The sequence below is a fragment of the Phoca vitulina genome, unplaced genomic scaffold, assembly GCF_004348235.1.
Source record: "Phoca vitulina isolate PV1807 unplaced genomic scaffold, GSC_HSeal_1.0 scaffold4, whole genome shotgun sequence".
In the NCBI taxonomy this organism is placed as follows: Eukaryota; Metazoa; Chordata; class Mammalia; order Carnivora; family Phocidae; genus Phoca; species Phoca vitulina.
Genome location: NW_022589707.1, coordinates 61,672,511 through 61,691,435, shown reverse-complemented (window position 1 = coordinate 61,691,435; position 18,925 = coordinate 61,672,511). Strand labels below are relative to the sequence as shown.

Genomic DNA, 18,925 nt, shown 5'->3' with positions numbered 1-18,925 from the left:
AAATACAATCAATAATGTATTTTTGTATACATTGTATTGTATACAATATATGTATAATCAAACATTATACTGTATTCATGTAGCATTTTCATGACTTCTATAGACAGTAATAGTGCTTACCAGTAACTTTTTGCACATTGTATGTGATATCATTTCTGTTACTGATGGAAAGGAGGTGTCACCATTCACAGTGCACCAGTACAGAAGGATATAAAGAGAACTAAGGGAAAGAGCGGCTACACAGAAGAACACACAAGCCCTCCTGAGCCCTATCACCTACCTTTCCAGTCACTACCCTCCGCACACTCCTATCTCCCTAGTACTTTTTCAGCGAGGGCCTCAGCTCCTCCTTTGCAGAATGCAAGAATGGACGGGGAGCACAAATTGAAGCAAGTACTAATTTTATTGGCAGCTACTTCTTTCCAAGGGTGCTAGTCCCCTGTTGTAAAAATCAGACCATTCAGGGAGCCCCAAATTTTACTTCCTTATCATGTTTCACTCTTATTCTCAGATACCAACAGGTGATGTAGGTGTGGGGGTGTGGGTGTGGATGTGATTATTAAAAATTTATATATGTTTATATGTCCTTAGCATACTTATCTGAGGAGGCTTCTTAAGAGTTTAACATGTACAAGATTCCTAGTGTTCTGTTAGAAACTATTTTCTCAGCCTGACCCTGCAAAAGGCTTATGGATCAATCCTTTTTTTTTTTAAATTCAAGTACAGTTAACAGTGTTACATTAGTTTCAGGTGTACAATATAGTAATTCAGCAATTATATACATTTCTCAGTGCTCATCAAGATAAGTATACTCTTAATCCCTTTTTTCTATTTCACTCTTATAGATCAATCCTTGAATCCTGACCTTTTATTTATTTTTTTTAAAGATTTTATTTATTTATTTGAGGGAGACAATGAGATAGAGAGAGAGAGCATGAGAGTGGGGAGGGCCAGAGGGAGAAGCAGACTGTCCACTGAGCAGGGAGCCTGATGCGGGACTCGATCCCGGGACTCCAGGATCATGACCTGAGCTGAAGGCAGTCGCTTAACCAACTGAGCCACCCAGGTGCCCCAAATCCTGACCTTTTATTTTGCCCATCAGTCTGGATAGAAATTTCCAGAAAGGCTTGCTGTAGAACAGCATACAGGTGATTAACCATAAATAATGTATATTAAGTGCTAGCATAGTACCCAGAAAGTTACAAATGCTGAACAAATTTTAAGTGTTATTATTATTTCTTTATCAAGCTAATAAAGATGACTCCCTAGACCCCAGTTGTCTTCTCCATGGCTATCATTTCTTTGATTTTTCTGTTCCCCTAATCACATCGTTTACTAAGTGTATGACAAAACACAGACTGGAATATGCTAAAGAAATAAGTACACATTGAGAAAGGGTAGATTAAAGTTAGAAAGAAGGAAAGTGATTTGCTTAGGGCTACTCCTAGATTTTGTGATGCTCAGACTAGTGATTTGTGTTTATCTGTGTCATTCTTTCTAGCATTTTACAGTTTGTGCAATACTTTAATTACAATAACTCATTAAAGGGTTTCATGTTTAAGGGCTTTATTTAGGTCTCACCTTTATGATTTTTACCATTTATGTATACCACCTGTGCTATTAACTACCTAATGTGTTTCTTTAAATGGCTCACAATGCATGTTATGATAAGTACCTTATATATGTTTTCCCATCTAATGTTCACATCAACCTTCAAAGTAAATGTTACCCCTATTCATATGGATGAGGAAACAGACCTAAGGGAGTAAAGTACCTTACCTTCAATCCCGGAACTAATACAAGGCAAAGGTTAGATTCAAACTTGAGTCTCTTTGACGCTACTACCCATGAAGATCACTCACCTTAATGGTACCTGAGTAGTTCACTTTGGTTCCTTTTGTAAATGATAGAGTGATCCACAAATCTCCTATTTGCTCATCCTGTATGCATCCCAGAGGCCTCTTCCTAAAGCCTTTGACCAGATGCCCAGAGTGATCAACACTGAATATAGGGTTTTTCTCTGAAGTGTAAATAGATTTTTCAATCTTTTTATGAGAAAGTTTTTGAAAGGTATTTGTGAAAGTGAAAACAGTTTTTTTCTTTACAATTTCTTGCTTTTTTATAAGGAGAATAGATTCTAAAGAGAGTTCTTTGCTTGATAAACTAGCTACTGAATGTGACACTGAATTAGAGGTTTAGAAAATTCAAGATTGTTCCACCTGGTACAAAAGGATGGGGGAGAATGGTGAAGGTCAGGCGCCCAAAAGCTGGAGGTTGTCTTTAGGGAGAAGAGATCAAAAGGGGAAAATATATGACATGTGAATGCAGTTCAAGACGTCATTTGCCTGGCCATATAGAGCAAACATGAGGACATCTTAAAAGTCATGCCATTTCTCATATTTACATGGGTGTTAGTGAAAGGGGGCTATGGAGGAGTGCAAGACGGGGTATGTTGCTGGCAATCAGGCAGGTACTTTATGGAAGAAGCCAAATTGTATCATGGGGGTTTTTGAGTTTGGCTACACAAAATATGGTATCATTTCTTTCTACACGGAGATGGATTTATAATTTTTCAAATACACATAAAATTGTTCAGCCATGTGCTACCTAAAATCTGCACTGATACACAGTATACAGACCACATGTTGAGAAACCTAACTTGGACAGAGTCTAGAACAAAAATAACTTGCTAAAACTTTCTCTGTTGACAAAAACCATTGTGTATGTATCAAATTCAAGAACAGAGATAATAAAGTTATCACTTGAAGGAAAGCAAATGCTTTTAATAAACAGATTATTTATTTTGTCTTTGTGGTTTTTCCTTAGATTTTAGCCTTCATCCTAATAAGGAATATCCCTGGATATGCCCGATCAGTTTATAGCTCATTTTTTGCTTGGTTTGGAAAAATTTCATTAGAGGTTGGTACATTAATATTTTGTTCTATCTTACACAGCCAAGTGTTACATGCGTGTGTGTATGTGTATAAATCCAAAATACATTTTTTTAAATCAAAACTATGTTATTTGTGGAAATACAGAGAGGAAACTCAGAACTTTCAACAGCAATAAAGTAGTATATTTTTAATCTACTTATTTAATGACTAGACATAGATGACTTTCAAATATTCTTTATATTGTCTTCAGCTTGTAAGCACTAAATTGCTGAGATCAGAAAAGAGAAAAGTTAAATAGATATAAATGAAATTTATAAATAGATATAAATGAAGTCAAGCTGAAGGGATTTTTATTTGTTCTTCATCTCCATAATTAAATATTCCTGGAATTTAGTTTATCGATACTTATGCAAATAAAATTCACCCTTATGATAGGAAATTTGGGGAAATTTTTTAACCTTATTACATTTTGTATGCAATATTGAATATGACTTATTTAAAACCTTAAAGTAGGTTTTGAAAAACATTCTGAATATTCTGAGCTCTATTATTCAAAGTAGAACATTTTAAAACAGTAGAATTCATATTATAATCATAAAAGACATATTTTAGAGTATAAGATTTATTATTAAGTTGTCCTTAAAATAGGGAAAATAAATTTTTCTTTGAGTTCTTTAATAAATGTTCTTTTTTTTTTTTTTGGTCTCATAAGTGAGACTGAATAGAATTTAGAATTATTAATCAAGAATGACTTATCAAGTCATTCAGTAGATAAAAGAATGTTTATTTTGCTATCCCCTTAATATTTGGAGCATGAGTATTTTTATTAACTTTAATGAATGAATTTATAATTTGGTATTTCTAGTAAAAATATCAAAATTTTATAGTCTCATATTTGAGAGGTAGCTCAAGCATTTTTCTGCTCTCTGATATTTTGAACAAATGTGATGAAAGAACCACATTTGTAACCGCGACTGAAAGTTGTAGTGGTTTCATCTAATATGTATACTCACATAGAAGTTGAAATATACTTTAGGAATATGCAAATGCAGTTGAAAACATTTGTCTGGCCGTGCAGAGCGAACTTGAGGACATCTTAATGCCCATACCACTTCCTGTTCATATATCCACATACAGAAATATAATCACAAATATATATAAATATGCAGTATGCACATATGTGCACACACCCCTAGTAATACTCTGGTCTAAAGACCAGAGTCCAGAAATCCTTCTGTCAGTTGTCTTCTGTGTCATGCAAAAAAAAAAAAAAAAAGTTTTTTAAAGTTGTAAGGTTCCTGTTTGATTTCTTGGGGACTTTGAAACAGCGCTTCAACAAGTAGGAGTTCTGAAGAGTAGACTGCAGTCGACTTCAGGACCAAGAGTGAAACAGAAGTAAATGGTTTGGAAAAAGCCTTCTAACATAATTATGCTAGGAAATGTTTAAATTAGGCAGAACTGTGCTGTAGTCGTTGAGCGTCTGTACGTATCTAACTTTGCTCTCCTCCCAGCTCTTCATCTGCCAATACCACATATGGCTGGCCGCCGACACCAGAGGCGTCTTGGTACTCATACCTGGAAGCCCGATGCTCAACATCATCGTCAGCACTTTCATATTTGTCTGTGTGGCGCACGAAATTTCACAGATCACTAATGATCTTGCACAGATTATTGTTCCTAAAGATAACTCCTCTCTCTTGAAAAGGCTGGCGTGTATAGCTGCATTTTTCTGTGGACTCCTCATCTTATCGTCGATTCAAGAGAAATCAAGACATTAGGTTCCTAAAATCCTAAGAAACTTAAATTCTTCCGGCTAATTTTGTGTCTGCCTAGAGGAGAAAAGCATCTATCTGGAGATATAAATGTATATGTAAATTAAAAACCCGTGTGGCAAGAGGACAGCTCCGTGGCGTCTGTGGAACACGTGTGGTTGTATATACTGGAAATGTACGTCTCCAATGTGAAATCCTGAAGAGCAGTTGAAGCAGAGTGCATTGTATAGGATTGCATGTGAAACGTCTTTTCTACTGGATCTATATTTCCATTTATAAATGATTTTAAGTTAACATGAAGGCAGGGAAATAATTACCTTTCCAGTAAAAACATAATTTAATTAGCTTAGTGGCACCACTGAGTGTTTTGATCTTTACTAAATTTGTGGTAATAAGATTGTCTATACCTGTATTCATCATGGAACTTCCTACTTCACCGAAAACTTTCTTACTCAAGAATGTCCGCAGTATTGTTCTCTTACCATATGTGCAATGATGTGGAACGATAAACAGTATGCCTTTAATTTATATGTGTTCACGTTCTGATGTTACCTGTTTCCTGACAAGGTTTTTCTTCCTAGCTGTGGCTTTCAGGTATACCTAAATCTTTGTACATTTTGTCTCACAGAGTCGTGCTAGGCTCCATGACAGGGTTTTGTCACTGTTGATGTTGTCGTTGCTTCTTTCTATAAAAAGGCCCAGTTTTCTTTCCAATCCATTCATATGTTTCCTTTCCCTAAGCTATACCAGTGCGATACCAGTTACCCTGTGGATCCATTTAATGTTCTCCTCCAACTAATTAATTTCTATTTTTTCCAATGTTTGGAAAGCTCTTTATACTCATTTTGGTATTTCCTATTACTCCCCCTATTTTAAAAAAAAATGTATTTATCAATCTAACTGGTGCAGTGTAGTAAAGATTCAAGTTGTTATGACTGAGATGTATAACCATAAGTAGAATTTTAAGTAAACCGGTGACTTTGGGCAATATATGTTTTTCATTTTGTTCTGTTACAAGCTAACTGTTAGAGGTATAAATTTATTTATCTGTTGTACAGATTTGATTATAACGTTTAATGTTTGAAAGATTGCACTTGTTTGCTCTTATTGTGTGTGGGATAAAGTATATTTTCTGTTCATGGTATATGAATATATGGAGTAATTTAAACAGTAAATAAACATTCTGTGGATGCTTATTTTTGTATTGGCAAAGTATCAATTAAACTGTATGTGTCCTTTTTTTAAAAATCTGGATCCATTAATGATTGGGTCAAATTTCTAATCTATTTCTTCAGCTTAAATTTACTTTTCCAAACTCTTCGTGCATAGGGAGAGGTCACTGTGATAGTTGAATAAGGAATGATTTAGTTATCAGAGCATCAGAGGATAATCTGCCTTTCTACCCAGGAAGTTCAAGCACTATGGTTTATTAGTAGTCTTACTTGAAGATCTTAAAAATTTAATTATTATTTCTTTAGCACTGGATTTATGTGCTAGTGATATCTTCCCATTAATTGTGGAATAATTCTCAGACAGAAATGTGTGTTCTTTCTTTTTCTCTCTTCTTCTGCCCTTAATCTTTTGACATTTCCCAGATAGACAATTGTAATGATTCATTGCTCTGCCTCCTAGACTGCAGCCTTATAAGTAGAGAATAGTATAGTTATAAATCAAAAACTTCCAAGTACCATGATCACATTATTCTTGCTGGTGTGGCTTGCCAATGAGTAGAGTGCATTTTAATTTAGCTTGTAAGTTTTATCACCTAAAAAAGATTCTTCCCGATGAAACAATTGAAAAAGAAAGATGACCAGCATTTCTCTGTTTTTTGGAAGCACTTATGTCTTCCAATAGTGATACCCAATGAATATGTTTTCTCTCCTATTCGAATTCAAGCCTAAAACTTAACTAGCAAGCCCTTTCTTCATTACGTACTCTCATTTAATATGTCCTACTGTTATATTTAATAATTACAATATAGTGCATTTGTAATTGAAGTATATTCTATTTACATTTAATTTTCTTAATGAGTCTTATGGCTAAGAGGTGATTGTGGTAGAAGTTGCCATAAGAACATCATCTACGGTGCTTACCATAGCACCTCTGAAACAAATAATACATTGTATGTTAAAAAAAAAAAAGTAGGAAGGGAAAAATGAAGGGGGGGAATCAGAGGGGGAGAAGAACCATGAGAGACTATGGACTCTGAGAAACAAACTGAGGGTTCTGGAGGGGAGGAGAGTGGGGGGATGGGTTAGCCCAGTGATGGGTATTAAGGAGTGCACGGAGCACTGGGTGTTATATGCAAACAATGAATCATGGAACACTACATCAAAAACTAATGATGTGATTAACATAACAAAATAAAATTAAAAAACACGAAAACAGGAAAAAAAAAGAACAGCATCTACGTATGGTATATGTTTTAATACCTTCTCTGCATTGATTTAGATTCTGACTAGCATTGCTCATTCATACCATTCTTCAGAAAAAGATGTTTAACGGAATATTTGGACACACTAAAATTGAGATAATGCCACAGAGGTTCTCAGATTTTCTCTACCATAAATCGCACTGAGACATCTACCATCTGGGCCCAGAAGGGACTTGCTTGACTCAAATCTACCGCAATCCTTCCCCGTTTCCTTTGCCAAACCTTCCCATTTTTATGGATAGCCAACATAGCATTAAAAATTCAGAGCCTTGGGGCGCCTGGGTGGCTCAGTCGGTTAAGCATCTGCCTTCAGCTCAGGTCATGATCCCAGCATTCTGGGATCAAGCCCCGTATGGGGCTCCGTGCTCAGCAGGGAGCCTGCTTCTCCCTCTCCCCTGCCTGCCTGTCTGCCTACTTGTGATCTCTCTCTCTCTCTCTCTGTCAAATAAACAAGCAAACAAACTTTAAAAATTCAGAGCCTTGACCTAAAATCATTCACTGCACCTCTAAGCTAGATCCTATGATTTGTTTTAGGTGCTGGTAAAAATAACATTTGCACCCTACCATTCCAGTGTAAGATAAGTTAACCAGTTACAATTTTAAAGGTGAGTGAATTTTTCTCTCCACACAAATGCCTTATCATTTCAAATGTTAGCATAGGAAGCTTGTAAGTATAGTAAAATTAACTTTAAGAATAAGCGTATATGTTTATGTTTAATTTTTTTACTAGATTGTAAACATTAAGGTAAATAAATAAGTAAACAAACTATAGGACCAAGGGCAGAACCTTCATGTAATAGATAATAAAAGCCAGTTCTCCAAAGAATGTGCAATTTCTAGGACAATACCTCGCTTCCTTTAGATTGTCCCTCCCCCTTGAGGTTGGGACTTTAACAAACCTTGGGAGAGCCAAGTTGGAATTTTTATGTTGAGCCGTTAATTAAAATTCTACCATGCTATCATTTTTAGCCTATAAAAATGGCAGTTTCATATGGCTTAACCTAACAGCTTCCCTTTTGTAAAAATAAAGTAACTCGGATAGTTATCTCCAGAACTTATCTGGACGACTACTTCAAAAATTCCAAATACTAAGTCTGGTTTTATTTAGGGTAATTTTGAGGATTGATGAAAACTTCAAATACACCTAATTTGAAAAGCTCCATTAAATCTATATTTGTCTTTCTTTTTTTTTTTTTTTTTTAAAGATTTTATTTATTTATTTGACAGAGAGAGACACAGCGAGAGAGGGAACACAAGCAGGGGGAGTGGCAGAGGGAGAAGCAGGCTTCCCGCGGAGCAGGGAGCCCGATGCGGGGCTCGATCCCAGGACGCTGGGATCATGACCTGAGCCGAAGGCAGACGCTTAACGACTGAGCCACCCAGGCGTCCCTCTATATTTGTCTTTCTTTTAATGAAATCCGTTCTAGTGTCTTGTACAGATTAGAAATATTTTATATTTTTTTGAAGTTAGATATATGATGTAAACAAGAGACTATTTTCCAAAAGTAGAGTTGATATTATGAACTGTAAAATATCTAATGGTTTAATTAGAAATGACTTACTTATTTCTTATTTATAAAATGTTAAAATACCATTCCAGAGCATAAAAATGGGATAGATGAACATTTTAAAAGGAAATTTGTGGTTACCTAGAGGTATTTTTGTCTTCCATAGGGCAAAATCCTCATGTTTAAAAGTAATTATTACAGTATTTTAAAATTCAGCTAGTTTTATTAGCTTTTACTCCTTATTGAAAAAACATTTGAGAGAATTTTCTAATAATAAAATCACTAAAAAGAAAACTATTAACAAGACTTTGTTTTTTTTAATTCTACAGCTACTGCAGATGGATTAATTCTTTTACTCTCCATTGCCAAAATAACAAAGCTGGAACTAGCTGATGGTAAAATCTCTCCATGTTTATCACCCCATCTCTTCTTAATATGAATTCTAGCCAGGCTAGTCTTACTGTTCCCCAGATATCATACTCTTCTTTTGTTCCCACTCTTCATCTACCTAAATCCAACTTATTTCAAGAATTAAGAATTTAAGAATTTGAACTCCACCATCTCTGTGAAAACAATACTTTCATTATCTTACTTTTTAAAAACTACTCTAGCACTAATTACCTGCTCCCACCATTTGTCATTTCTTCCATTTCTTCCGTAAGGTTACAACTCCAGGGTCAAGAGAGTATTTCTTACGGATACAGCAAGGTGCTAGACGCAAAGTCGACGTAAAGAGGCTTAACCATCAGCTAAGGGATTCTGGCTTTATTTCTCCCATCTTAAAAACAAAACTCCTCTTTATCTCTTGTGTTCATTCCCAAAGCTACTGCCTCATTTATTTTCTCCTACAGACCCGAGCTGCTCTTGTCAAGATCAACGAGAACCTCCCTATTGCTAAATCCAATGACCAATTCTCAATCTTCACCCTACTTGACCTATGAGCAGTGTTTGACACGGTTGATTTACTGCCTCCCTGTTCAGCCACCTTCACTCTGCTTCCAGGACATCATCATTTCCTGTTTTCTTCCCTCCTCAGTGGCCGTTTCTCCAGTCTTGTTCCCTGGGTCTTCTTCATACCCTCAACCTCTAAATTGCAGTTCCCCAAAACTCAGACCTCAGACCTCCACACTCACTTCTTAAGAGATATCACCTAGTCACATGACTTTATTATCTATAGTCTGTGGACTACCAAAATTATATTTTCAGTCTGAACCTCTTCTCTACAATTCAGACTCGGATATCCAACTGCCTACTTAACATCTCCATTTGAATATCTAAAACACATATCAAACTTAAGTCAGACCAAAACTAAGCTTCCCCACTACTGGCCACAGAAACACCCCAATCTTTCTCTTCTCAGTAAATGGCATCTACATCCTTCAACTTGCTCAGATAAACAATTTTGGCTCCTTTTTTCTTACAGCTTAACATCATAAATTTTAGTAAACCTTGTCAGCTTCATTTTCAAAATATATCCATAATTCAGTAATTCAGCCACTTTTCATCACCTCCAATGTGATCACCCCGTTCCAAAACCCCACTGGCTCTTTCCTGGAATACTGTAATGGCTCCATTTTTTGTCCCATAGTTATGACCCGCTCATACCTTTTACTTACCTATTTATTTTATTTTCCATCCCTCCCCATTAGAACATGATTTTTCTGAGGACAGGGATTTTTCTCTTTCCTTCACCATGGTATCCCCAACTCTTAGAACAATGCCTTTTTCAGTTATTTGCTGGATGAATTCATGAATGCTGCAAAAAACAGTGTCAAGCACTAAGCCCACTCGGGGCAGGTAGGCAGTCATGCGAGGGTGAGGCAGCTGGGAAAAAACTTTTCCTTAGCCATTTGGACAAGAGGCTAAAGGTATACTCTGTTTGGCTGTTAGAATGTTGATTTGCATAATGTTATAAAAAAAATGTAATTCCCTCATGCAACCAGGTAAATAGTGACTCGGCAGCAGGGTAAGTTTCTGCCCTTGATTGCAACTACCTGCAGAACAGAGCACCAGCCATACCGTATAGACCATAAGTCTTTTACTCTCTGTGGGTCCATCCTATCATTAACTCATTTTCTTGCTTTACATTGGGGCCAGATGTCAACTGCCATTTTGCCAATGCACTTATACGATTATTTTTCTTGTAGTAGAGAATTAATTCTTTGGACTCATATCTCTATTGGAAGTATGAAAATGAAAAGATAAACCAAGAAAGCCATGTATTTTAAAAAGAAAGAGAGATTGTGCTTTTTGTGGAAGTCAAAAATATTCCTCTGTGTTTAATAGGCAAAATGTAACTGTGTCAAAGAATACAACTTAAAAAATCATTATGAAATAAACTAAACTAAAACCCATTGCCAGTACTTAGAAATGTATATGTGAGTGCCAGTATAAATAAAATAAGATTAATGAATTAAATGAGCCTGACATTTTAACAAGACTTGATTTTAAATAAAAAATTTAAAAATAATAATGCTGTGAAATTCAGATATATATTAAGTGAAAAAAATCGCACCAAAACATTTAACAGATGGTAACTTTTAAAAGCATATCCACTGAATGTAGCAAAAATTACATGCCAAAAGAAATAAGCAGAAATTACATGCCAAAAAGAAATAAGCTTTTGAAAATAGAAGGCTAACTGGGAAAACTCTTATCTTCCTCAGTATATCGAGATATAGCTGAGAACTTATAGAAAAATTTATGAAAAGTTCATTTGTGACATTTTCTATTGCAGTTGAGAGCCCAGGTATCAACAATACCACCTACTTAGTTATATTTATGTGTACTTTCAGAGAAAAATCTAAGATTACCAAGTGACTCAGAACCATACCTATGTCAGGTTCATTATTGATCAATTTGCTTGAAAAGAAAACTTAAAGTTTGATATAGGCTAATATTAACATTAATCAAGTTATAATTAATAAGTATGATAACAAAGTGCTATTGTGATGATCCATGGACTTACAAAATGAAACTGAAATTAGTTTCAAAAGGACATAGAACTTAGGTCCACCTATTTCATTGGGAATGACTATATGCTAAGACCTTAGGATGCATTCTGGACACAACCATTTCTATCACAAAGAGGATGTATTCCTTGGCTTGTGTTATAGACAGGTTAGTGTTTTGCTTAATAAATTGGATGTACCGCATGGGAGTCTGCCGTATCACAGAAGGTGGCACTGTACCTCGAAAGGAACTATTGAAAGAAATTTAATTCTTCAGTATTCTCTTCAAGAGAAAATGATCCCGTTGGCTTAACTGCAAAGACTGGAATAAAGATGGTCCATCTTGATTGGCAGTTCAACCCATCTTACCAGTTTGAATATTTCTCTGCAAAGACTTTCAAAACTGGTCGTGTAAATATACAACTTAATTTGTTCACTCTTAGGAAAATCGTGACTTGGGGAAACTTATTTGGCAACATGTTATTTTGGTTCATTTTCTTATGCTAAAAAGGGATGCCAGAGAAAGAAGTGGTGACAACGACATTCTCAAAGTTGTGATGTTGAAGAATGACTTCTAGAAATTCTTCTCTGGTTTTAAGGCTTACGAAAATTTAATAAAATTATTTGTTTGACCTTTCCATATTAATAGTGATAATAAAAATGAAGGGACACAGTGGAAGTTATATGACTGCCATTTAATATGGTCCCAGAACCAAAATATGACAAAATTGGAATACCTGAATTCTACATAGACATTAGGAATACTGGCCTTAAAATATAAATACTATTATGCAGATATTTTATCCATGTTCAAAAGTAAAAATTACGAAGAATTTGGGAGACTATAAAACTGAATCACATACCCCTTGTCTCTAAAGGATTCAAAGGTAAAATTGTACTGAATATCACAATGAAAATTCTGACATTTTACATCCTAGTAAAAAGATGGTATCAAGATTCTTATCCCAGGAAAGAAAAATGTCATAATTAAACTTATTTTCCCTTTATTTTTTAATTTTCAAATTTAAAATATCTCCAATATTATAAATGTTTGTCATATTAAGGGCTTATCACACAGTAAAAATAAAGCTCGATTCGGTATCTGGCAGTTTTGTGGGGTTTTTTTAATTCTTAGCCCTCTTCATAACTGTGTCGTCACAGTAAGTACTTGATTTTTGACTATAGCGTTTTCTTTTTTTTATTTATTTACTTATTTATTTAATTATATTCAATTAGCCAACATATAGTACATCTTTATTTTTTGATGTATTGTTAAATGACTCATTATTTGCATATAACACCCAGTGCTCATCACAACATGTGACCTTCTTAATACCTATCACCCAGATACCCCATCCCCCCACCCTCCTCCTTTCTGTAACCCTCAGTTAGGTTCCCGGAGTCCAGAGTCTCTCATGGTTTGTCTCCCTCTCTGATTTCTTCCTATTCGGTTTTCCTTATCTTCCGCTATGGTCCTCCATGCTATTCCTTATGTTCCACATATGAGTGAAACCATATGGTGACTGTCTTTCTCTGCTTGACTTATTTCACTTAGCATAATCCCCTCCAGTTCCATCCACATCAATGCAAATTGTAGGTATTTATCCTTTTTTTTTTTTTGTAGTTTTTAATTTTATTATGTTATGTTAGTCACCATACAATACATCATTAGTTTTTGATGTAGTGATCCACGATCCATTGTTTTCGTATAACACCCAGTGCTCCATGCAGTACGTGCCCTCCTTAATACCCATCACCGGGCTAACCAATCCCCCCTCCCCCCTCCCCTCTAAAACCCTGTTTGTTTCTCAGGTCCATAGTCTCTCATGGTTCATCTCTCCCTCTGATTCCCCCCACCCATTTTTCTCTTCCTTCTCCTAATGTCCTCCATGTTATTCCTTATGTTCCACAAATAATTGAAACCATATGATAATTGACTTTCTCTGCTTGACTTATTTCACTTAGCATAATCTCCTCCAGTCCCATCCATGTTGATGTAAAAGTTGGGTATTCATCTTTTCTGATGGCTGAGTAATATTCCATTGTATATATGGACCACATCTTCTTTATCCATTCATCTGTTGAAGGGCATCTCGGCTCTTTCCACAGTTTGGCTATTGCGGACATTGCTGCTATGAACGTTGGGGTGCATATGGCCCTTCTTTTCACTACATCTGTGTCTTTGAGGTAAATACCCAGGAGTGCAATTGCTGGGTCATAGGGTAGCTCTATTTTTAAATTTTTGAGGAACCTCCACACTGTTTTCCAAAGTGGCTGTACCAACTTGCATTCCCACCAACAGTGTAAGAGGGTTCCCCTTTCTCCACAACCTCTCCAACATTTGTTGTTTCTTTCCCTGTCCATTTTGGCCATTCTAACTGGTGTAAGGTGGTATCTCAGTGTGGTTTTGATTTGGATTTCCCTGATGGCTAATGATGATGAACATTTTTTCATGTGTCTGGTAGCCATTTGTATGTCTTCTTCAGAGAAGTGTCTGTTCATCTCTTCTGCCCACTTTTTGACTTGATTATTTGTTTTTTGAGTGTTGAGTTTGAGAAGTTCTTTATAGATTTTGGATACCAGCCCTTTATCTGTAGTGTCATTTGCAAATATCTTCTCCCATTCTGTGGGTTGCCTCTTTGTTTTGTTGACTGTTTCCTTTGCTGTGCAGAAGCTTTTTATCTTGATGAAGTCCCAAAAGTTCATTTTTGCTTTTGTTTCACTAGCTTTTGGAGATGTATCTTGAAAGAAGTTGCTGTGGCCGATGTCAAAGAGGTTACTGCCTATGTTCTCCTCTAGGATTTTGATGGATTCCCGTCTCACATTGAGGTCTTTCATCCACTTTGAGTTTACCTTTGTGAATGGTGTTAGAGAATGGTCGAGTTTCATTCTTCTGCATGTGGCTGTCCAATTTTCCCAGCACCATTTATTGAAGAGACTGTCTTTTTTCCGTTGCATGTTTTTTCCTGCTTTGTCAAAGATTATTTGACCATAGAGTTGAGGGTTCATATCTGGGCTCTCTATTCTGTTCCATTGGTCTATATGTCTGTTTTTGTGCCAGTACCATGCTGTCTTGGTGATCACTGATTTGTAATATAGCTTGAAATCGGGCAACGTGATGCCCCCAGCTTTGTTTTTCTTTTTCAACATCTCCTTGGCGATTCGGGGTCTTTTCTGATTCCATACAAATTTTAGGATTGTTTGTTCCAGCACTTTGAAAAATGTCATTGGAATTTTGATCGGGATGGCATTGAAGGTATAGATTGCTCTGGGTAGCATAGACATTTTAACAATGTTTATTCTTCTGATCCATGAGCATGGAATATTTTTCCATCTTTTTGTGTCTTCTTCAATTTCTTTCATGAGTGTTTTGTAGTTCCTAGAGTATAGATCCTTTACCTCTTTGGTTAGGTTTATTCCGAGGTATCTTATGGTTTTTGGTGCTATTGTAAATGGAATCGTTTCTTTAATTTCTCTTTCTACAGTTGCGTTGTTAGTGTATAAGAAAGCAACTGATTTCTGTGCATTGATTTTGTATCCTGCCACATTACTGAATTGCTGCATGAGTTCCAGTAATTTGGGGGTGGAGTCTTTTGGGTTTTCCACATAAAGTATCATGTCATCTGCGAAAAGAGAGTTTGACTTCTTCTTTGCCAATTTGAATACCTTTTATTTCTTTTTGTTGTCTGATTGCTGTTGCTAGGACTTCTAGTACTATGTTGAACAACAGTGGTGAGAGTGGGCACTCTTGACGTGTTCCTGACCTTAAGGGAAAGGCTCTCAGCTTTTCTCCATTGAGGATGATATTCACTGTGGGTTTTTCATACATGGATTTTATGATCTTGAGGAATGTTCCCTCTATCCCTATACTCTGGAGAGTTTTAATCAGGAAAGGATGTTGTATTTTGTCAAATGCTTTTTCTGCATCAATTGAGAGGACCATATGGTTCTTCTCCCTCCTCTTATTAATGTGTTCTATCACATTGATTGATTTGCGGATGTTGAACCACCCTTGCATCCCGGGGATAAATCCCACTTGGTCGTGGTGGGTGATCCTTTTAATGTATTGTTGGATCCTATTAGCTAGGATTTTGTTGAGGATTTTGGAATCCATATTCATCAGGGATATCGGTCTGAAATTCTCCTTTTTGAGGGGGTCTTTGCCTGGTTTGGGGATTAAGGTAATGCTGGCCTCATAGAATGAGTTTGGAAGTTTTCCTTCTGTTTCTATTTTTTGAAACAGCTTCAGTAGAATAGGTATTATTTCTTCTTTGAATGTTTGGTAGAATTCCCCAGGGAATCCATCAGGCCCTGGACTCTTGTTTTTTGGGAGGTTTTTGATCACTGCTTCAATCTCGTTACTGGTTATTGGCCTATTCAGGTTGTCAATTTCTTCCTGTTTCAGTCTTGGCAGCTTATAGGTTTCCAGGAAGGCCTCCATTTCATCCAGATTGCTCAGTTTATTGGCATATAGTTGTTGATAATAATTTCTAATAATTGTTTCTATTTCCTTGGTGTTAGTCGTGATCTTTCCCCTTTCATTCATAATTTTATTAATTTGGGTCCTTTCTCTCTTCTTTTGGATAAGTCTGGCCAGTGGTTTATCAATCTTATTAATTCTTTCAAAGAACCAACTTCTAGCTTCGTTGATCTGATCTACTGTGTTTCTGGTTTCTAATTCATTGATTTCTGCTCTAATTTTAATTATTTCTCTTCTAATGCGTGGCTTAGGCGTTGTTTGTTGCTTTTTCTCTAGTTCTTTAAGGTGTAGAGTTAGTTGGTGAATTTGGGATTTTTCTATTTTTTTGAGTGAGGCTTGGATGGCTATGTATTTCCCCCTTAGGACCGCCTTTGCAGTATCCCATAGGTTTTGGACTGATGTGTTTTCATTCTCATTGATTTCCATGAATTGTTTAAGTTCTTCTTTGATTTCTTGGTTGACCCAAACATTCTTGAGCAGAGTGGTCTTTAGCTTCCAAGTGTTTGAATTTCTGCCAAATTTTTTTTTGTGATTGAGTTCCAGTTTTAGAGCATTGTGGTCTGAGAATATGCAGGGAATAATCTCAATCTTTTGGTATCGGTTGAGACCTGATTTGTGACCCAGTATATGGTCTAGTCTGGAGAAAGTTCCATGTGCGCTCGAGAAGAATGAGTATTCTGTTGTTTTAGGGTGGAATGTTCTGTAAATATCTATGAGGTCCATCTGGTCCAATGTATCATTCAAAGCTCTTGTTTCCTTGTTGATTTTCTGCTTAGATGATCTGTCCATTGCTGAGAGTGAGGTATTGAGGTCTCCTACAATTAACGTATTGTTATCAATATGACTCTTTATTTTGGTTAACAGTTGGCTTATGTAGATGGCTGCTCCCATGTTGGGGGCATAGATATTTACAATTGTTAGATCTTCTTGTTGGATAGACCCTTTAAGAATGATATAGTGTCCTTCTGTGTCTCTTATTACAGACTTTAGTTTAAAATCTAATTTGTCTGATATAAGAATTGCTACCCCAGCTTTCTTTTGAGGTCCGCTGGCATGGAAGATAGATCTCCATCCCTTCACTTTCAGTCTGGATGTATCTTTAGGTTCAAAATGAGTCTCTTGTAGACAGCATATGGATGGGTCCTGTCTTTATCCAATCTGCAACCCTGTGCCGTTTTATGGGAGCATTTAGGCCATTCACGTTGAGAGTGATTATTGAAAGATATGAATTAATTGTCATCATGTTGCCTGTGAGGACGTTGTTTTTATAGATTGTCCCTGTAAATTTCTGTTGTAGATCACTCTTGGGGTCTTTCTCCTTTTATAGAACCCCCCTTAATATTTCTTGCAGGGCTGGCTTAGTGGTCACATATTCTTTCAACTTCTGCCGGTCGTGGAAGCTCTGCATCTCTCCATCCATTCTAAATGAAAGCCTTGCCAGATAAAGTATTCTTGGCTGCATGTTCTTCTCATTTAGTACCCTGAATATGTCTTGCCAGGCCTTTCTGGCTTGCCAGGTCTCTGTGGACAGGTCTGACGTTATTCTGATGTTCCTCCCTCTGTATGTAAGGAATCTCTTCCCCCTAACTGCCCTTAAGATGATTTCCTTGGTTCTAAGGTTTGCAAGTTTTACTATTACATGCCGGGGTGTTGGCCTGTTTTCCTTGATCTTGGGAGGGGTCCTCTCTGCCTCTAGGACTCGAATGTTTGTTTCATTCCCCAGATTAGGGAAGTTCTCAGCTACGATTTGCTCAAATACATCTTCTAGCCCTCTCTCTCTCTCCACTCCCTCCGGGATTCCAATGATTCTGACATTGGAACGCCTCATGGTGTCACTTATTTCTCTGATTCTATTTTCATGGATTCTGAGTTGTTTTTCCCTGGCCTCCTCTTTTCCCTTTTTATCTATTATACTGTCTTCCAGATCGCTTATTCTCTCTTCTGTCTCAGTTACCCTAGCTGTTAGATTATCTAGATTGGATTGGATCTCATTGATAGCATTTTTAAGTTCTGCCAATTCACCTTTTATTTCTGCCCTTAGAGACTCTATGTTGCCATTAATTGATTTCTCCATTCTAGCCATTGTCTTCACAATTGCTAGCCTGAATTCCATCTCTGACATCTTGGTTATGTCTGCATCCATTTGTGAATCTGCAGCATAAGTCATAATCTCTGAGTCTTTTCTGTTTTGGGGGCTCCTCCTCCTAGTCATTCTGTTGATGGGTGTTTGAGGGAATGTATAGAGTCCAAATTATTGACCAGAACCCAAGCAAGATGCACCTGTTTTCTTGGGACCTTAGGGTTGCTGGCCTCTTGTTTTCCCAGCCTGTCTTCTGCAGGAGGGGCCTGCCGCGCTGTTACTCAGGCAACCCTGTTGGGACGGAGTTGCCCTGCCCCCCTGTGGCGGGGGATGGGCTCAGTGGGAATCAGTCTTTGGGGCTTTTGTTCTCTGGCGCCTTTCCCTGGTGGCTTTCCGTGTCTCTTCCGCGAGTCAGAGCAGAAGAGACCGTTTCCAACCCTCTGCCTCAGAGCAGAGAGACCGCAGTCTGTTCTTCAGTGAGCTCTCCAGGCCACACCGTCTCCGTTTCTGTCCGTGCTGCTATAAACTGCAGCGTCCTGTGTTGTGCGCCCCTCTGCAGGGCCCCCAGTCCTGCCTCCAGGTCGGGGCACGTCTCTGCCCTTTGTGCTTCGAAAACCTCCAGCTGCTCCCAGTTCACGCGTGCGCGACTCCGCCGCTTGGGGTTTCCACCCCCGGGGGTTGCAGTTCACCGGCGCGACCCCAGTGCACCGGGTTTCCGTCTCGGAGGCTGCAGTTCGCGTGCGCACGACCGTTGCTCCGGTTTCTGTCGGCGGGGGGGGGGGGGGGGGGGGGGGGGGGGGGGGGGG

The 18,925-nt window shown here is 37.4% G+C and overlaps 1 protein-coding gene across 1 annotated transcript in view; it reads left to right on the top strand.

Annotated features, from left to right (window-relative positions):
• The window catches only part of CASD1 (CAS1 domain containing 1), a 49,855-nt gene extending 43,764 nt beyond the window's left edge, over positions 1-6,091 (top strand). Inside the window, exons 17-18 of the mRNA XM_032402133.1 lie at positions 2,827-2,919; positions 4,406-6,091. Of these exons, the coding sequence (XP_032258024.1) occupies positions 2,827-2,919; positions 4,406-4,672 (360 nt within the window). The 3' untranslated portion in view covers positions 4,673-6,091. The remainder of the gene's footprint in view (positions 1-2,826; positions 2,920-4,405) is intronic.
• The last annotated feature ends 12,834 nt before the right edge of the window (positions 6,092-18,925 follow it).